General features: G+C 41.8%; 1 protein-coding gene across 1 annotated transcript in view; it reads right to left on the bottom strand.

Moving 5' to 3' along the window:
• The window catches only part of fastkd2 (FAST kinase domains 2), a 33,231-nt gene extending 21,322 nt beyond the window's left edge, over positions 1 to 11,909 (bottom strand). Inside the window, exons 1-4 of the mRNA XM_060828082.1 lie at positions 11,868 to 11,909; positions 9,926 to 10,733; positions 6,388 to 6,491; positions 1,527 to 1,635 (exon numbers count right to left, since the gene is read on the bottom strand). Coding sequence (XP_060684065.1) covers positions 1,527 to 1,635; positions 6,388 to 6,491; positions 9,926 to 10,660 — 948 coding nt within the window. The 5' untranslated portion in view covers positions 10,661 to 10,733; positions 11,868 to 11,909. The remainder of the gene's footprint in view (positions 1 to 1,526; positions 1,636 to 6,387; positions 6,492 to 9,925; positions 10,734 to 11,867) is intronic.
• Positions 11,910 to 21,356: the final 9,447 nt, after the last annotated feature.

Here is a 21,356-nt window from a genome sequence, read left to right as displayed (position 1 = left end):
ATTGTTTTACTATGTGCCCAGTTGTTGTTGTTAATCTTTGGTGGTTACAGTTAGCCCCAGAGTCTCATGGCTTGTTGGAGGGCAGTGGGAAAGAGTTCCAGACTTCCACTGCCCTTTGGGAATCTATTGATGAGTGGAACTGCTCAAACTGATCTACCGCATGCTCTGTCCCCATCAAGATGGAACAGATTCTCCCGATCCAACCTCTCAATTTCACCATCTTAAGCAACTCCATTAAATCACCCCTGCATCTTATAGATTCAAGTATTCATAAGCCTATTCCATGTGACCTTCCCGACGATCTAATCCTTTAAATCCTGTTAGGACTCTGGTCATCCCTGGAAGGATCACATATTCTTCTTGCGGTGCAGTGCCTGAACCTGTACACTGTGTTGCAGGTTGGTTTTTACTAGAACTCTAAACAGTTTCATGGCTTGTTTTCGTTTCCTTTGCTCCACTTTTGGCTTGACTGAGAGGTCCTCTGGCAGAACTGATATTTCTAGGGGCCAAGATGGCACAGTGATAATGTCACTGGATTCGTTCACCAAGGATGGTCTTTAGACACAGGTTCAAATTCCAACCAGTACTAGAGGGTGGAATTTTAAATTAATATAGAAATCTGGGGTATAGAGCTAGTTATCAATGAATTGTTTGACCATCTGGTTCACTTTAGGAATTTGCCATTCTTACCCAGTCTGGCCTACATGTGACTCCAGACACACAGCAGTGTGGTTGGCTCTGAACTGCCCTCTGAAATGGCCTAGCACCTGTGGGTCGGCAACAAATGCTGGCCTCGCTAGTGACGTCCACAGCCCATGAGAGATGCCAGTGCCTGAACCTGTGAAATGGGACATGACTGTCAATGAAAAGCAATCGCAACTCCAACTCTGCAAGCTCCCACCGCCCTGGCTCTCAGCTTCTTGTTGAAAATGCCAACCCAACAGAATAGATGTTTCTTCAAACAAGTCCTTTCCCCACCCAATGGTTTCTGCTTCAGATTTTTGGTCATTTTCTACACTCCTCAAAGAGGGAGTGGTATGGATGGTTGCCCTTCCAATTCCATGCCTCCATCAATGAAGTAACAGGGGGCATCATACAGAAAGGCCATATCACAAAGAGTCATAGATATGTACAGCAGGGAATCAGACCCTTTGGTCCAACTCATCCATGCCAACCAGATATCCTAAATTAATCTAGTCCCATTTGCCAGCATTTAGTCCATATCTCTCCAAATCCTTCCTATTCATATACCCATCCAGAGGCCTTTTCAATGTTTTAATTGTATCCGCCTCCACACTTCATGCTCCACCAAGATATAACTCTGCTCCTTTTCACAAAAAGCCAGTCTCCATCAAAATGACCATGGTGCTGTTGGGTTGTTGGAGATTGGACCTATATATGACTTCATACCAATGTGGTTTCCTCTGAGGGGTAAACCATCACCTCCTCAAAAGGCAAGCAGGCATGGGTAGCAAATGCTAGCCTTGGCAGTGACACCAACAGCCCAAGAATTAAATATAACTTACCTCCAGCTTTTTCTTTAGAGGCAGTGGGGCACCTTGCCCAATACATCTCATCATGGTCTGCAGGGCCATCACTCTCCTGATTGTTGGAATGCGTAGTTCTACGAGAAGCCTATCAGGACACAACAGCAAACATTGGTTCTCATTCTTTTTATAGGAAAATAAGGAAAAGGTGAGCATTAGGCAGGTTGGCCCCTCAAACCTGCCCCAGCACTCAATGAGATCATGACTGATCTTCTACCTCAACACCATTTTTCCAGAGTATCTGGATATCCCTCGATGTCTTTAACACCTGGAAATCTAGCCATCTTTGTCATAAATGTATTCAATCTCTAAAGGTTTACTACTCTCCAAGTGAAAGAATTTCACCTGATCTCCATCCCGAACAGCCTATCCCTTACTCTTGGACTGCGTCAGCTGGTTCCAGGCCCAGCCAGGAAAACATACTTCCTGCATCTGCCCTGTTAACTCCTGTGAGACTTTAGCATGAGACCACCTCTCTATTCTCAACTCTACAGAATACAGGCACAGTCTGCTCAATCACTCCTCGGAGGATAATCTTGTCATCCCCAGTATCGGTTCTCTGCATCCCATCTATGGTAATTATATCCTTATTCAGGTAAGGAGATGAAAAGAAGGAAATAAAAACTGACTCAAAACTTCATTGCTTCAAAATTTCACTTCCAGTCATTCGGTGTAGTATATTGTCTGGCTTAGCGGAATGAGTTGTAAACAGTGTTGGGATGAAAATTATTGCAAGCCATTCTTGCAGGAAGTACAAAGTTAAAAATCACACAACAGCAGGTTATAGTCCAAAGGTTTAATCGGAAGCACTTGCTTTCGGAGTGCTGCTCCTTCATCAGGTGGTTGTCTGGTGTTGTGTGATTTTTAACTTTGTACACCCCAGTTCAACACCATCATCTCCGAATAATTTCTGGAAGTAGGCAGTGTGCACCAGGTAAACTGCACACTCCCCGCCTCTCAATATCCATCCATTAACATAGAACTAAAGCATTACAAGTGTGAGTTACTAGCATGGAATCTCCCAAACTCCCCGGCATTTGCTAAGAATAACAGCTGATGTTGCCACGGGCTAATTCAGATCCCAGAATTACATTTGACTTGAGGATTTTTATATTAATTTCAAGTGGTTGTTATTTTTCACTGAAGCATAAGCACACAAAGCTGCGGATATGTATAACAGACATAATACACAAAATACATTTTAAAAATGAAACTAAACAAACTGACCAAGTTAAATGTAACAGTTTGAAAGATTTCAAAACACAAGCCAGAATCCCATCTACGACCCCACACCATTACCTCTCACTTAATCAAAATCCAAATAAAATTTCCTTCCCCATCAAATCTGTAGATTTGACTTAACTGCTTCTTCTCATACCCTGCCTTGTGAGCTGCAAAGTCTTATCCTTAAATACTCACACAACGGAGAGCTTACACATTCTCAATTTTGCTTGGCGAATGGAAATTTGTAGCGGAACACTCCTGGTCTGGAAGCTTCACAAGTTACACTCTCTCACCGAGGTAACTTCTTTGCTTGACTATTGTTTGCAATCCCCTTTTTTTCTAAAATGAGAGTATACTTGCATCTGACTTCAGTCAGGCTCATTTTGAACTGAACCCAAATGCCATTGAACTATTTAAAAAAAATTGATTGTTAGACTCTGCTAAAGCTAATGTCGTAAGATTTTATCTGTCCTGTTGTAAACATTTCCCCATAACATCAATAAACTTCCATTGAGACTCCAGGAGTCCTTGAAATCACTGGCTTTCTGATGCATACTGCCTTTAAAATCACATTTATGCAAAGACTGATTTCATTACTTTTTAAATGCCTTCACAGAAATATTCCTTCAATAGCAATTGTTTGAAAAAAAATACAAATCACAAACTCTGATCGCACCCATCAAAAGAAAAGAATGCCAAGCCCTTGTGCTGAATCTGTATTATAAACAGGGTATTACAAGTAAGGGAGCACAGAGCTAACCCAAGGATAGTATTCTCACCTACAGGTGGAACTGCACAGAACTGTTAAAATGAAAGACAGTTTCTACTTTTTTTTATATTTGGGTTTTAAAATACATCTTTCTATATGAAGCAATTGTAAGTGCACTGGAGAAAGTGAGGAAAAAGTGACAAGGGTGAGACTAGAACTAAGAGATGCAACTCTCAGGAAATAGCTAAACAGGCTGGGCTTCCTCAGTTTCAAAACGAGGCAGCACCGTTTGAACAGATAGATGCTTTCAAAATTATAATAGGATTTAGAGTCATAGAACTGTACAGCATAGAAAAAGACCATTCAGTCCAACTTGCCTATGCTAAACAGATATCCTAAATGAATTTAGTCCCATTTACTAGCATTTGGCCCGTATCCATCCCAACCCTTCCTAATCATATACCCATCCAGATGCCTTTTAAATGTTGTAATTGTACCAGCCTCCACCATATCCTCTGGCAGCTCATTCCATACACGTACCACCCTCTACATGAAAATGTTGCTCCTTAGATCCCTTTTAAATTTTTCCCCTTTCACCTTAAACCTATGCTCTCTAGTTTTGGACTCTGCTCCCCTGGAGCAAAGACCTGGGCTATTCACCTGTGACCAGTACCCCTCATGATTTTATAAGCTTCTGTGAGGTCATCCCTCAGCCTGTGATGCTCCAGGGAAAACAGCCCCAGTCTATTCAGCCTCTCCCTATAGATCGAATCCTCCAATCCTGGCAACATCCTTGTCAATCTTTTCTGAACTCTTTCAAGTTTCACAATATCCTTCCTATATGAGGGAGACCAGAATTGCTCACAATATTTCAAAAGGGGCCTAACCAATGTCCTGTATAGCCACAACATGACCTCTCAACTCCCATACTCAAAGCACTCATAAGGGGGCGGAGGGGGAGGGGGGGGGGCGGAGGGGGCGGAGGGGGCGGAGGGGGCGGAGGGGCTGGGGGGGCGGGGGGTGGGGGGTGGGAAGACCCAGGGAGATAGTGAGGAAAGAGATCAGTCTGAGACTCATACACTTGAGAACAGAAGTGAGTCAAACAGTCAGGGCAGGCAGGGACAAGGTAGGACTAATAAATTAAACTGCATTTATTTCAATGCAAGGGGCCTAACAGGGAAGGCAGATGAACTCAGGGCATGGTTAGGAACATGGGACTGGGATATCATAGCAATTACGGAAACATGGCTCAGGGATGGGCAGGACTGGCAGCTTAATGTTCCAGGATACAAGTGCTACAGGAAGGATAGAAAGGGAGGCAAGAGAGGAGGGGGAGTGGTGTTTTTGATAAGGGAGAGCATTACAGCTGTGCTGATTGTACAGGACATTGGTTAGGCCACTGTTTGAATATTTCGTGCAATCCTGGTCTCCTTCCTATCGGAAAGATGTTGTGAAACTTGAAAGGATTTAGAAGAGATTTACAAGGATGTTGCCAGGGTTGGAGGATTTGACCTAAAGGGAGAGGCTGAACAGGCTGGGGCTGTTTTCCCTGGAGCGTCGGAGGTTGAGGGGTGACCTTATAGAGGTTTATAAAATCATGAGGGGCATGGATAGGGTAAATAGACAAAGTCTTTTCCCTGGGGTTGGGGAATCCAGAACTAGAGGGCATAGGTTTAGGGTGAGAGGGGAAAGATATAAAAGAGATCTATGGGGCAACTTTTTCACACAGAGGGTGGGAAGTGTATAGAATGAGCTGCCAGAGAAAGTGGTGGAGGCTGGTACAATTGCAACATTTAAAAGGCATTTGGATGGGTATATGAATAGGAAAGGGTTTGGAGGGATATGGGCCGGATGCTGACAGGTGGGACTAGATTGGGTTGGAATATCTGGTCGGCGTGGATGGGTTGAACCAAAGGGTCTGTTTCCATGCTGTACATCCCTATGACTCTATACCAAATACCTTGTTCACTATGCTGTCAACCTACGACTCTACTTTCAAGGAACTATGAACCTGCACTCCAAGGTCTCTTTGTTTAGTAGGACCTTATCATTAAGCCTTGACATGACTTGCCTTTCCAAAATGCAGCATCCCACATTTAATTAATTAAACCCATCTGCCACTCCTCAGCCTACCGGCCCATCTGACCAAGATCCTGTTGTACTCTGAGATAACCTGCTAGGCCGTCTACACCACCACTTTTGGTGTCATCTACAAACTTTATTAACCATTCCTCCTATATTCACATCCAAATCATTTATATGGATAAATATGGACCCAGCACCGATCCTTGTGGCACACCACTGATCACAGGCCTCCAGCCTGAAAAGCAACCCTACACCACCGCCATCTTCTGTCTACTACCTTCAGTCTAGTTCTGTATCCACTTGACTAGTTCACCCTGTATTCCATGTGATCTAACCTTGTTAACCAGTCTACCATGCAGAACCTTGTCAAATGCCTTAATGAAGTCGATATATATCACGTCTACTGCTCTGCTTTCATCAATCCTCTTTGTTACTTCTTTGGATAGATGAAGAGAAGATGTTGTCACTTGTGTAGGAGTTCAAAAATATGGGCTATAAACATACAAGAGTTTCTATTAAATTCAATGGAAAATTCAGAGAAAAATCCTTTATGAGGGAGTTGAGAGAATGTGAAACTCACCATCATAGGGGGTTGTTGAGGTGAATAGCATTGATTCATTCGGGCAGAAATTAGACAAACACAAGGTAGAAAACATTAGAAGGAAATACTGACAGGGTGCTTTGTCTGGATGAGTTGGGCTGAATACCCTGTGTCTGTGGTGTAAAGGTTCTGCAGAATTAAGGCATTTCTAAAACATGTACTGAATCGGGGCAGTTATGCAGAGCAGATTGAGATGGTAGATTCATGTGCCACTGCCTTACCTGAGGCCTACTCGCAATGCATTTACACTCCTGCTGTCTTCCATGTTCTTCAAACAACTGGAAAGCACTGAGAGAGCTCTCTCATCAAATTTGTTCAGACGCTCCTATAAGACCACAAACAGACCAGGCAGGTTACTGCAAATGCAAGGTGAACTCACCTTCTCTAGTTTTCAATTCTATTCCCCAGTAGTAAAACCCCACAGTTTGGTTTCCTTTCTCATTGCCTTACTGGCATGTGTCACTAATTCTAGTTATTTGTCTATTTGGAATCCCAGATCCTTTGGTTCCTCTAACCCATTTAGATTCTTATTTTCAAAGTAACTGTTGACCTCCTTATTGATCTTACCAAAGTGAAATACTGCATGCAAGTATGTGCTGAATTTAGTTCACAAATTCTATTTTCTAGTCAATCTGTTCAGAGATGTTATTACACACCTCTGGAGCAGGTGGGACTTGAACCTGGGCTTCCCTCTCCAGAGGTATGGACACCACCACTGCATCACATGAGCCCATCATTTACAGATTAAGTGCCAATTGTGTTCCTAACTTCTGGTCTCATCGGTATTGACCATCTCTATTACACCGTCATACCACCTCCTGGCTATTTTGGTGTTATTTGAAATTTTAAAATTGCGTTTTTCATTCCAAAGTCAAAATTATTCATTTAAATTGTGAACAATAGTGGTTCCAGTCCTCATCCTTATGGGACCTAATGTTCCCCTTCAGCCGCTGTGAACACCTCATTTTATCACTACTTGCTGCCAGTTCATTGGCCAGTCTGCAACTTACCACTGAACCCACATGCACTAGCCTTATTAATCAGTCCATGATATAATGTTTTCTCAATAACTTTTAAAAGTCTAGATACATGGAATAGACTGCATTCTCATTAACCTTCTCTGTTGGCTTCTCTAAGAATTCAATGTGATTGATCAAATAAGCTTTTTCATTTTGCAAGCCGTTGCTAAAATGCATCTTTGGTTTCCAGGTGATTCTCCATTTTCTCTTTAAATAAGGATTTGGTTATCTTTTGTACTAATAATGTTAATCCAACTGGTCTACAGATCCCAAAACATGCTGTAAATGTTCGATAAATAATGTAGCTACCTTCAAATTCTGAGCTACCATCCCAAACCTTAAATCAACAGATATAAATGTTCACCTGAAAGGAGAAGAAAAAGCATTCCAGTATTGCTTCTTCCAGAAGCAGTTAGGTGTAGACATTTTAAAACTGACTGGAGTAAAGATATTCAGGGATTAGATTTATTTCCTTATTGAAAAAGCGACTGATTAAGTTCCACACAATTTCTTCAAAGGATTTCTGTCCTTTTATTCAACAGTGTAATGGCAGTCTAGGGCAGAAACCCATATGAACTAAATCAGGTGAAACTACCACCTCGCACATTCCCCTCCAAGCCACATACTATCTTGACTAGGAACTATATAATTGTTTAGATTAGATTACTTAGATTCCTTACAGTGTGGAAACAGGCCCTTCGGCCCAACAAGTCCACACTGACCCGCCGAAGCGCGACCCACCCATACCCCTTTTACCTAACACTACAGACAATTTAGCATGGCCAATTCACCTGACCCGCACATCTTTGTGACTGTGGGAGGAAACCGGAGCACCCGGAGGAAACCCACGCAGACACGGGGAGAATGTGCAAACTCCACACAGTCAGTCGCCTGAGTCAGGAATTGAACCCGGGTCTCTGGCGCTGTGACGCAGCAGTGCTAACCACTGTGCCACCGTGCTGTTGTTCCTTTACTGTCACTGGATCTATATCCTCAAAATCCCTTCCGAACAATACTGTGATAGCACCTGCAACAGGTGGGAGTGGTTTATTAAGGTGACTCACCACCACCTTCTCAAAGGCAATTAGGAATGAGCAACAAGTACTCATCTTGCCCACCTTCCATGCAAGATCCATCTGTCCCAATCTTAAAAAAAAACAAGGGAGAGAATTCCACACTTACATTTGCCTTTGTGTGGATAGTGTGCTTCTGTATTGCCGTTAATATGGCCTGGGCTCTAATTTTAAGATCATGTCCCTGAGGTCTGGATTGTTCCTCGAAAGAAGGCAGTTTCCCTCTATCTACCCTATTGCTGTTATTTTGCAATCAGGTCTCAAGGAGGCTTCAATATATTAGGAATCACACTACAGAATGCCTGTATTAGAACAAACAACTTGTATAATGCCTTTAACACAATGTAACATTCCAAGGTGCTGCACAGGAGCATTAATAAAATGAAACAGGACACTGAGGCACACAAGGCATCATTGGGTTAGATGACCAACAGATCGGTCAAAGAGGTGGGATTTTTAGAGTAGTGTGGAGGTGGCATTCCAGAGCTTTGGCCCAGGCATTTGCAAGCAGGGGTACCCATGCTGCAGCAACAATGATGTGGAGTGCACAGACTAGAAGAATGATGTTGATTCACAAGGTTTTAGGATTAGAGGAGATTACAGAGATAGAGAAAGGTGAAGCCATGGAGTGATAGGAAAATAAAGATCACAATTTTGCTGCTTTAAATGACAGCCGATTTAGGTCAGCGAGCACAGGGATGGTAGGGAACCTAGACCTGTCACTAATTAATACAGAGACTTTTGGGTGAATTTTACAGCAGGGGGAGCCTATTCAGCCAGCTCCACCATTCAATAGGGTCACCTGGTTGTGGTCTCACGGCCACTTCCTGCCAGCTCAATAATCTCCACTTCCTTATTGATCAAACATCCACTGAACTGCACCTTAATTAATGCAATGACTCAATCTTCACTGCTTTCAGGAATAAAAGGTCTACATTATCAAAAGAACTCAACTCTATCTTAAATGGGAGACCTCTTACCTTTCAACTATGCTCCCTCATTTCAGTCTCGCTGAAAAAAGGAAATAACCTCCTTAACAAGTCCCCTAAAGATCTTGTTTGTTGCAATATCATCTCTCACTCTCCTAAACTCCAATGGATACAAGCTGAGCCTGTTCAATCTTTTTCATTAGATAAGACATCACCATCAGATTGTGTTGAGTGAACCTATTCTGAACTAGCTCTAATATACGTACGTCCTTTTCCAAATAAAGAGTCTTACACTGTACATTGCACTCTACATGCAGTCTCACCAAAGCCCTGCACAGCTGAAGTAAAACTCTGCTACTCTTGTATTTGTGTCCCATTGCAGATACATAGAGAGGAGGAGGAGGAGGAGGAGGAGGAGGAGGACAACAACAACAGAAATTGTTGAGTGTACAGGTAATGAAGGTATCAATGAGGATTTCGGATGGAGGTGAGCTGTGAATGAATCCCTATTTGCTATAAATACTTGCGTAGTACTAGAATTTAAAATTGAGAGTGTGGTGCTCGAAAAGCACAGCAGGTCAGGCCAATCACCAGCCTTTTTAGACCTTCTTGCTCACTTTCTCTTTCAGTTTGCTAACCAGAGGAACTACATTACGGATGCTAAAAAGAGTTTCTCAACGTGCTGTTACACCAATTTATCCTGCAATGCATTCATTGTAAGGCATTAATTGTACCTACCTGAGTCAATCTCAGCAGGGTATGAATGAGCCGGCTATTCTGGGACACTCCAATCTTTACCAAAGCAAAGAGACTATATGACAAGTCAATGCAACTCATTAACTGAGCTTCTCTTAAAGTCTGCTGGCAGATCTTCTCAAAGACGGGATGCTCAAACATCAGCTTCCGCTCATATCGCTTTTGATCCTCTGACATTCTTTTGGTCGTCTTCCACATAGTCATCAGGCAACTGCTAACCTGTTTCCAGGTCATTGTGGATTCTTTATATAGGTCGAGCACATCACTGGGGGAGGTGCATGTCTGAAGCCTGCCAAGGAATTGTTCCAAAGGTTTTATTCTTGTAGCTGATGACAGGCTTTTCTGCTCAGTAATAAATTCCTCTTCAAGCGGCTCCAGGTTTTCTGAGATTGTCGTTTTTGATAAGTTACTAATTGAAGGAGCAGATACACCACTAATCTCTCTGCTGTAAGTACTCCCATCCTGCGGCTCAGTGTCTAATACTGCTGTAGGATTTTGATATTCAGTCTTTTCAGATGAATGGAATCGGTTTGATTTTAAATCCAAACAATTTCCGAGCCAGTAGGGAATGCCATTCTGTCCCTTCAGTGGCACAAATCTGTATGTCTGGATGATAGTGGCATGGCTTCGAACACCGGTTAATGCACATCTACGAGACAGAAAGCTGCAGAATCTCAAGGTCCTGACAAGCAGATTTCCAGCTGAATGGATAGTCATGGTAAGGAAACAAAGTACCTGCCTCACTTCAGTCGTCACAATAGATGAACACAGCAGTTTATTTTATTACAATCTGCAACAAGAATAAAATATTTTTTAAAATAGATAACATTTTATAAGTTTTGAACATTGAAAAAACTTTGTAAACAGCACACAGCAATATTCTACTCATAACATTTACAGGTTTCCATGTTCCTGTTGATCTGGATGGAGATATTTCAGTTTTAGGAGATTCTATCAATGAATATTTGACATGATGATGCAATGCATCATGTTGGTCGTGCACACTACTGCACTATGTGCTGGTATAGGAGTAAACTTTAAGATTAAGATTGCCAATAATTCAGGACCTGCTTTATCTGACATGGTGTTGAACCCAAATATTGTTAGGGCTATGCCTATCCAGGCAAATGGGGAGCATTCAAAGAACGGTACAGGCCCTTCAGACCATCAAGCACTCTTCCCACTTTGTGCATTATGGATGGTGGACACGGGACTCAGAATTCCCAACCTTTGACCTGCACTGTAGCCCTTCGAATTATATGCCTGGTCTAATTCAGTTGCTGGTCAATGGCAACCCCAGGACATTGATGGTGGGGAATTTGACATGATAATATCATTAGCAGCATAGTGGATTCGTGGTTAGCGATACTGCCTCACAGCACCAGAGGCTGGGGTTCGAATCCACCCTCTGACGACTGTGCAGACCCCATACATTCTCCCCCTGTCTGCGTGGGTTGCTCTGGTTTCTTCCCACGTGCAGGGTTGTGCTCTTTGGAGGGTTACTGTGGACTCAATGGGCCAAATAGCTTGCTTCTACAATGCTGGGATTCCATGACTCTAACGTCAAGTCGAGAAACAAAATGTTGTTGGCGATGGAGGGGCTTTTGTGTCCCATCAATGAACATCGGATTCCTGGAAATGAAATTTGGCTACACAACTGAAGTTGGGAGGGAAGGTCAATGCCAAGAGGAGGGGGTGGAAATGAAAGTGAAATTCATCACCAATTCATTGAAGAAACTGCCACTGCCCTGCATCTACCTCATTTCTCCCCCAAAGCTAGTGCTTCCAATTAAACCTGTTGGACTATAAGCTGGTGTTGTGTGATTTTTAACTTTGTCCACCCCAGCATCTCCAAATCACCTCTCCTCCCTGTCACTCTATGGAGAAGGCCAGGGACTTGATCTTCTCTCATTCCACGCCTTACCTCAGCATGTACCTACTGTCAGGGCGCCGCCATCTTAGAAATCCTGAAGTATCGCGAGATTCCAGCCGCGCTGGAAATGATAGAGCGGTTTCACCAGCGGAAGTGACGATTCAAAACCTGCCGGCGCGTGCGCACAATGGTTATTCTGTGTCAGTGTAGTGTCTCATTTTTCCCAAAGGTTGCGGAGCTTCAGCGGGTCTACTTTCTGCTCCCCCCCACCCTACCCCCTATATTATTCTCATGAAATAATATTTAAGGGTTCAAGAGCGATCATTTCAGGAGTGACTTTATTTTTTGAAGGAATGTTATAATTAGCCCGCACAGAGGGCAGCAAAAATCTGCAGCTATCTTTCAAAACTGGGGCGGCGATAGTTAAAGCTTTATAGAGCTGAGATTGCTATATATTTGTTCGGTAGGATGTGGATCAAAGGCGGGCGAATGGAATAGATGCAGAGATCAGTCTTTAACAGGCCCGAAACTGGAAGGGGCACAGGGTGGACCGAGAACCAGAAGGTGGGTATGGGCGGGCTGCCTTAGAGTGGTTGGAAGGTGGAAGGTGGAAGGGGTGGGGGGCTTGCTGTGTCTATATTGTCTGCACTTTTGTATGTAACCGTATTGTCGAGTGTACAAATGCTGTTGTCACTGTCATATGTGGAACTGGGATTTGAGGTTTGTCCTCATCTCCCTGTAAAATGGTCTAGGGTTTGGGGCCTAGCTTTGCTGCTCCTCTCCCTTGTAAAATTGCTGTCTCTTGCACAGCTGTAAATGTTTATTGTAAACTGTTTTTGTATTTGTTTAATAAAATAATAATTTAACAGGCCCGAAAGGCTGAATGGCTTGTTCTGATCCAATATCCTTCATAAGCTGAATGGCCTAATGATGTGGATATGCCACTGTTGCACTGAGTGGACAAAGCCAGAAGTCACACGACACCAGGGTGTAGTCCAACAAGTTTATTTAAAATCACAAGCTTTTTGAGCACTGCTCCTTTGTCCAGTAACCCTTTTCAGATTGACAAAAACAACACTTTAATAATTTGGACCTGTAAAATTGAGCTCAAAGTTTCCTGCACACATTACAACTTACACTGAATCCAATTCAGCCGTGAACTCGGTGCTCACTGGCCGACATGGCTCCTTCAGCAACTCAAATTTCTCCTATATCTGAAATGTGGTCCAGGCCTACAGCCCTCTGAGATGTCTGTGCTCCTCTGTAATTGGTCCCTTGCAAAGCCCCAATTTTTATTATTCCACCATTGGTGACTAATCGTCAGAGAGCAAGACTCCGAGCTCTGGAATTATCTCATTAACCTGCCTCCCATCTTCACTTTGGTTTTTTTAACACACTCCTGTTTTTCAGCGGTCATAATGCCTCCTAATGTGGCTCAATGTTAAGTTTCATCTGAAACTGCATTTATGTAGCACCTTGGAACACTTTACTCTGTTCAGAGGTGCTGCATAACTTTATGCTGTTGTCCAAGCGGGGATGAATATCAGTAGGTCGTTTTATGGTGAGAGTAACCATCCCATTTTTTTTTGACACTTAAACCCCATGTATTCTCCATCCTTGAGATTCATAATAAAGTGCAAAATGCACTTAAAAGGCCTTACTCAACATCGACAGTAATAAATCACTGAGAGTTCCCACAATTGCCCACTCAGCAGATTACAAGTTTCTGATGATATTAGTGTGGGTTTCTGTTTAGCTATGCACACACATTAAAGATTAAGTTAGAGATATTTCAAATTCTAATTAAAAATGGAAAAAACTTAGATTTCTAGATCATGTTTTGTAACTTGAGGGCATCCCACAGTCAATAAAGTATACATACTGACAAATATGTGAAATAGGAGCAGGAATAAACCATTGTGTCCCTCTAGACTATTATTAAATAAGACAATGGCCAATCTGATTATGATTTTAACTCTACATTGCCCATACTGCTGATAACTTTTACTCCTGTGTTAGTCAAGAAGCATATTCACTATTAGAATAGAGGAAATGCAGCAACAATCTCCCATGAACGATAATGTGATAGTAACTGAAAAATAAGTTACTGTGGATGTTGAAAATCTGAAGTAAATACATAAAGTGCTTTAATTATCCAGCTATACTAAGAGATTTTATGGCCAAGATTTGGTGACGCAATGTCCAAAATGTGCAGAAACAATTGATTCCACTCCAGCAAGGACTCATAGAGGCGAGGGTGTTGGTGGAGGCGAGATGACACTGAACAGTGATGATCTTCATTCCAGTGGCGGTAGTGCGGCGAAGGGACTCGTGTCTGGCCACCAGGCCCATGGCCCATGAGGGACACTTAACAAGAAAGACTGTAAAGTTGGACATTTTCTTTATTTCTTCATTTTTCTGCCTTTATATGCTATGTTTTGGTTTATTCTTCTGTGTTTTAAGATGGCACCAGTGAGTGACGATACTATACAACGCATTTCACTCTATTTTGTGACAAGATACATGTGATAACTAAATCCCACCCCACCAAGAGATAATTCACCAGATTAATTTCCAATCAGCCATTTCAGAGCTGCCTGGGGGGGGGGGGGATTTCCCATGAGCCTTGATAGAACATAGAACAGTGCAAGACCTTCAGCCTTCAATGTTGTGCCGATCCTTTATCCTACTCTAAGATCATACTAATCTACATACCCTTCAATTTACTATTATTCGTGGATCTATCCAAGAGTTGCTTAAATGTCCCTAAAGTCTCTGACTCTACTACCACTGCTGGCAGTGCATTCCACGCATCCACTACTCTGTGTAAAGAATCGACCTATGACATCTCTCCTGAACCCTCCGCTGATCACTGTAAAATTATGCCCCCATGTGATAGCCTTTTCTGCCCTGGGAAAAAGGTCTCTGACTATTCACTCTAAGTATGCCTTTCATCATTTCATACACCTCTATCAAGTCACCTCTCACCGTCTTTGTTGCAGTGAGGAAAGTCCTAGCTCCCTCAACCTTTCTTCACATGACATGGCCTCCAGTCCAGGCAGCATTGTGGTAAATCTCCCCTGCACCCGCTGTAAAGCTTCCACATCCTTCATATAATGAGACAACCAGAACGGAACACAATATTCCAAATGTCTAACCAGGGCTCTGTATGGAGGTGCATCATAACCTAATGGCTCTTAAACTCAGTCTCCCTGCTAATGAAAGCCAACACTCCATACACCACCTTAACAACCCTATGAACTTGGGGGGGGGGGTCTATGGACATGGACACCAAGATCCCTCTGTTCCTTCACACTTCCAAGAATCCTGCTTTTAGCCCTGTATTCTGTATTCAAATTCGACCTTCCAAAGTGAATCACTTCACACTTTTCCAGGTTGACCTCCATCTGCCACTTTTCAGCCCAGTTCTGCATCCTGTCAATGTCCTGTTGAAACCTACAACAGCCCTCCACACTATCGACCACACCACCAATCTCTGTGTCACTGACAAACGTACTAACCTACCCTTCCACTTCCTCATCCAAGTCATTAATAAAAATCCCAAAGAGCAGAGGTCCCAGAACAGGTTCCTGCAGAATAACACTAGTCACCGAGCTCCAGGCTGAATACTTTCCATCTACTACAATCCTCTCATCTTCTATGGGCCAGCCAATTCTGTATCCAGACAGCCAGATAGTGAAGTCCACTGCCACCAGAAGGTGTCAGGAAATCAAAGACCAACATCTCTAGCTCTTAGAGATGGTCACTGGAGTCCCAGGCTTTATGGGAAACAGGAAGGTGTTTTGAGGGATCATGAGGTCAGGGTCTTGAGGACAATGGATCTAAGGGTATGACCTTCAGCATCACCCACTTGTGTCCATCCTTAACCATAAATGACTTGAAGGTGAAGCACATTGAGGTTACTTTAACCTCGTAGGCAGGTCGTCCCAGTTTCCTAGTTGGGAAGCCAACCATTTTTCTTGCATGTGAGGCGGCAGTTGAGGCTTTTTATATAGCTATTAATTGAGCAACGTACCTTCTCACCCATTCTGTGATAGTGAAAACAGGGTGTGTAGCTCTTTTGGTCAACTGGTCCACTTACTTACCTTTCTTGCCATCTTACTCACCCCCTCCAATGATTCAGATTGATGGCCTGATTATGAAAAGAGTTCAATTGAAAACTTCCCTCCATTTTCTGTTTTTAGTTATGGCAATGTGATACAAACCGCATTATTTTTATTTGTGATGTTAGTTGAGGGCTGAATATTGGATCTGATGTGAGGGATAACTGCTGTGCTCATCTTTGAATAGTGCCATGAGATAGTTTACATATTCCTGAAAGAATAGACAGGGCCCTAGTTTAACACTACACCTGAAAGCAATTCTTTTAGTACTGAGACTGGCCAACCTTAATCAAGTGCTCAAGGCTTAGGAGTGGAACTGTGAAACCCTCAACTTTTGGACTCAGACGGATATCCAGAAAACAACAACTGACGCCATATCACTCAAAACCTGCTGATGTACCGAAGATATTGACATGTCTCACTTGTTAACCAAGACAAAACACCAGTAAAAATTACAGTATGCTTTATTGGACATATATTAATTGAGAGTGAGGGCTATCTCTTAGAAAAATAGTATCATTCTAACAAATCTAAAAAAATTACCAAGTAACCAATCTAAACTTTGTGACAAAAGAATGTGCCAATATACCATTGTATATGACTGTGGTAGTGGTTTTGTAGAATATGTACTTTTAAAGAAATAATTGCAATCACATATACAGACTAATATTTATAAATACATTAAACAATATATTGTTTGTATTTTTAAACATTTTTGTATTGTAGTTTATTAGTTATTAAAATATTAAAGACTGACAAGATGAAGCAACCGGCATTGAGAGGTTGTCTGACAGCTATGTCCACTCATAATCAACTCATAAAAGTTATCAGTTCAACCTTTGACCCTGTGTCGAGTCATAGTCAATACTATATATATATAAATTATTGGTTACTAAAATAATGGACATGGACAAAAGACTATTTGATGGACCATCAAGAATCGTCCAATGAGATAATAAAGTGTAAATTACAAGAGAAGGTTGTGTAAGAATTTGTCCAACTACAGTTGGGAATCCTAGTGTGAATGTACTAGCCATTGTTCAGGTTTACATGTGAAGAATGGGGAACATTGTGGGAGTATACAGGAATATTGGGGAGTATACAGGAATCATGGCCCAGCTAATAAGCCAAAGCTATGGAAGGTGGGACAAAATTGATAATTTAATTTAGACAGGCAGTTGGTGGCATGTTTTGTGATATTGTGCAACTGGACAATTTCCTGTTTGTTACCCCAATAGAATCAGAAAAGTTTATAGCCCAGAAGGAAATCATTTAGCCCCACTTTCCTGTGATTGCTCTTTGTAAGAACTTTTCAATTAGCCTCACTCTCCTCTCCCCATTGCCTCATGTCTGCTGTTGTAACCCTCTTTGTGCCTTTAATCCTTCTCAGTGTGGTGTGGACTTCCACATTCGATTCTCTGAACATTTGAAGAGGTCCAAAATTCTGTTGCCTGTGTTTTAACGCACACTAAGTTCTGTTCACCTCTCGTGTTGGTGCTCATTGACTGACATTAGCTTCTAATTAGGAAAAACCTCATTTTTAAAATTCGCATCCTTGTCTTTAAATTCTTCCATGGCCAAATCCTTCCCTATATCTGTAATCTCCTCCAACCCCAGGACCTTGTGCCCTTCCAATTCTGGTCTCTTGAACATTGTCAGTTTTAATCACTCCATCACAGACTTCACTTCTATTTGCACTCTGAACCCTAAGCTCAGGAATATCCTCCCTATGCCTGTCTGCCTGTTTGCTTCAGTTTCGTCTTTAAAGACACTTCTTAAAACTTACATTTTTAACCAAGTTTTTGGTCACCTGGCCTAGTACCTTATTTAGATCATATTTAACTTTGTATCTGTAAAGTGCCTTTGGATGCTTTAAGGCACTATATAAAATAAGTTGTTGCTATACATATTCAGTTCCTATTTGAAAGTTACCACTGAATCTGCTTCCACCTGCAGTGTGTCAAATCATAACAGTTCACTGCCTAAAATGTATAGGCCGTCTTCTGGTTCTTTTGCGAATTGCTTTAAATCTGTATCTTCTTGCTGGTGGAAATAGTTTCTCTCTATCTACCTGTATCAAAACTCTTCATAGTGTTCAACACGTCTATTAAATCTCCTCTTGACCTTCTCTGCTATAGCAGTGACTACACTTTAAAACTACCTCATTGGCTGTAAAATGCTGTGGGACATCATTCCTGAGATTATACAAATGTTACATAAAGGCCTCACTATTTCTTTAAACATTTTCAAGGCACTTCACCAGGCAGCATACAAGGCAGAAATGTAAAGAGATTTGGGAAGAGTCATCTTGGAGCTAGGAACCTACTGAGCTGAATGACAAGTGTAAAGGAAGACAAAAGTGGATGAGACGTCAGAGATGGAGGTCTCAACAGAATTGTGCAACTGGAGGAATATAAAGAGATGGGAAGAAGTGAGGACATTAAGGATTTTGAAAACAAAGCTAGATATTTTAACAATGAAATGGTGCCAGAGCAGGAACCAAAGCAGGTCACAGCACAGGGGTGATGAGTGAATGAATGGGACTTGGGGCAGATTATAATACAGACGGCAGCATTTTGGATGAGCTTACGTTTCTGGAGGGTTTGTTAGAATAGTATCACTTTGAAAAGGGATACGGACTGGGGCCAATGAGAGCATCAGCTGTTCAGATGTCTGACTGATCTAAGAGTTAGATATGACGTAGGAGGCAAATGCTGAAAGGTTAAATGATCCAGAGGCACTCTGGAGTTTTCTGTTAAGTCACGATCCTACAAGGCCCTCCCACCCAACAATGGTTTTGAGGGTTAGGAAAAGGATATTCCCATCCATACATAAACACAATGACCAAAAGGCAACCTATTGTTGCCTGAGTGAACCACATCATAGGGGAGCCATTATAACAGAGCAGATTTTCATCAGAAAGTCTGAGGGTGTAAAATGGCATTAGAATATTTTCTTTATGAAATAATTGGCTTGGAAAGACAATTATTGATTGAACAGCTAGCATGTGCTTTAACAAGGGACAGGCTTCGGGATTGCAATTCTGAGATATGACCAGCTGACCTTTCAGTTTAATGAGGGCTACTGGAAGCTTCCTGTTGCTTTTTGGGTATTGACGTAGCATTGTAAATAGCTGTTTGTCAAAATTCCAGCAGCAAGTCACCTGCAATGCATGGACTAGGGAGTGTAGCAAAGGGCATGCCATCATCTTGATCAAGCTGTGAGGGATTCAAACTTCCCAATCACTCCATTTAGAGTGGGTCATATTGTGCAGACATTGTATTCTAAAAGCATCAGGCCTTTGGGAGATGGATAACACACACACACACACACACACACACACACACACACACTCATTTCTCCTGAGTGTCAGTGTTGTTAATGACTCCATTAGATCCTCAGCACTAGAGGCCTGTCAATTTCAATTTATGAACAATACTTAGGCCACAGACAGAACCCACCGTCACTGATGTAACATGGCCCTTAATTGTACTGGACTCCAAATGATTGGGCCAATTGTTTAAAGTAATGTTGGGACATGCAATCAGTGGATTGCAAGATGACTGATCTACTGGATCATCATACAAGCCATTGCTAAATCTCAGCTACATTCTGATGTTCACCACAATGGAATATCAAATGGGTCTTTAATTTTAGTTGAGGATTTCTGCCCTCAGAAAGGATTTCTTCCTACATTACATTTCCAAAACAAAACAGTGTGGAATTCAAAGTCAGAAAGTTTTAAATTTATGTCTGTTAAAATCAGATGTTTTCTCACCTAATCCATATTCACAGAGCCCTTTAATACCACCAAATTTTTAAATATAGACAAACTCACGTAAATACAATGGAAATAACAGCACACAAGTCTCAATTATGATGGATAAGTGATGAGTCACTGTTAGTGTCAACACTGTGGGGATAGTTCTAAAATCATAACGTGCACATCTCTGATGGATTTGTATTGTTCATGACTGGTGTCCGTAAGAACATAACAGGTGTTCTCCTGTGAAAAGTCATCAATTCTGTAAACAGTTGAATACAGTGGGATAAAGAGCAGATAAGTTAATTAGTGATTACCATCCCAATAAGCATTCTCTGCAAATGATCAGAGTGTGCATAACCAAGTCAGCTTTAAGCTTTAATCCTACAAACTTTAAAGAAGATATATTCTATAAATAAATATCTTGCTTTTTCTGACCGAAGTACCATATTCAGTGGATCTTATACAGTCTATTCAGGCCATCAGACCTTTGATGGTTCTTTGAAGGAACTATCCAGCTTTCTCCCCATGAGCCTGAAAATTCTCTGTTCCAGAAGGCAGCTCACCACCACCTTTCCAGAAGCAAATGCTGGCCTGGTCAGTGACAGCCATATCCCTTGAATAAAAATTATAGAAAGATCTTTTGTATGACACAATGCAAATCATGAACTTTTCCCCACAACAGTACAGCATTTCAATAAGCTCCCAGCATAATATTTCACATTTCCATTCACCGAAGCTTGAAGTTGGCAGTCACTGGTATTGCCATTCAGGAAGCCACCATGAAAATCAATTGAGGAAACGCCAGTGAAACGGCATTCCTGTGATTAGTTTTGAAAAAGACTGACGTGTGCCAGGTACCACAATGCAAAGCAACATGGATAATTCCAAATAAAATAAATGAATTAGTGTCCACTCTTGAAGTTCAGATAGTCTTGAGTGACTGTGATAGGAGTATCAATGAATTATCACACAAAAACAATAGTCAACAGCCTTAGGATAAATTTGAAAATTACGAATAAACTCTCATGCAAAGGAATGTGGATTGAACTTAAAGTGTTAAACAGAGTGCTTGAATTATGTTGATATTTCTTACCGTGAAACTAATGTTCGACATGAGTCATAATACCCCATAGAAGCAAGCTGACATACCTCATACAGTGATATAACAATGAATTTGATGCCAGCTATCAATGTAGGGAGTTGATAGCTGGTATCAACATATCTTTAAACTGTTAACACAGGCCTCACATTTGGACTTCATGTCCAATGTTTTATTGCATATTCATTTTACTTGATTCTAACCAGAAGTCTATTTTAATCCTTTGTCTTCTCTTTTTTTAACCAGAAGCTATAGTGTTCGAGCCTGGCTCAGTGCGCTCCTGCTGAGTGGAGGTCAGAGCTGAGTTTCTGTTTACAATTGAATGTTTGGATCATGATGTGAAAGTGCTGGTGTTGGACTGGGGTGGACAAAGTCAGCAGTTGCTCAACACCAGGTTATAGCCCAACAGGTTTATTTGAAATCACAAGCTTTTGGAGCGCTGCTCCTTCATCAGGTGAAGTATTTCGATCAGTGAGTGTAAGTGCTTGAGGTACTTTGTGCACATAACTGGGTTGTAAGAAAACCTTGCTGTCACTATACATCATTAACCA

This window comes from Hemiscyllium ocellatum, chromosome 7 (assembly GCF_020745735.1).
Source record: "Hemiscyllium ocellatum isolate sHemOce1 chromosome 7, sHemOce1.pat.X.cur, whole genome shotgun sequence".
Lineage (NCBI taxonomy): Eukaryota > Metazoa > Chordata > Chondrichthyes > Orectolobiformes > Hemiscylliidae > Hemiscyllium > Hemiscyllium ocellatum.
Note: the sequence above shows the minus strand (reverse complement) of the source record. Positions and strands in the feature narration are given on the sequence as shown.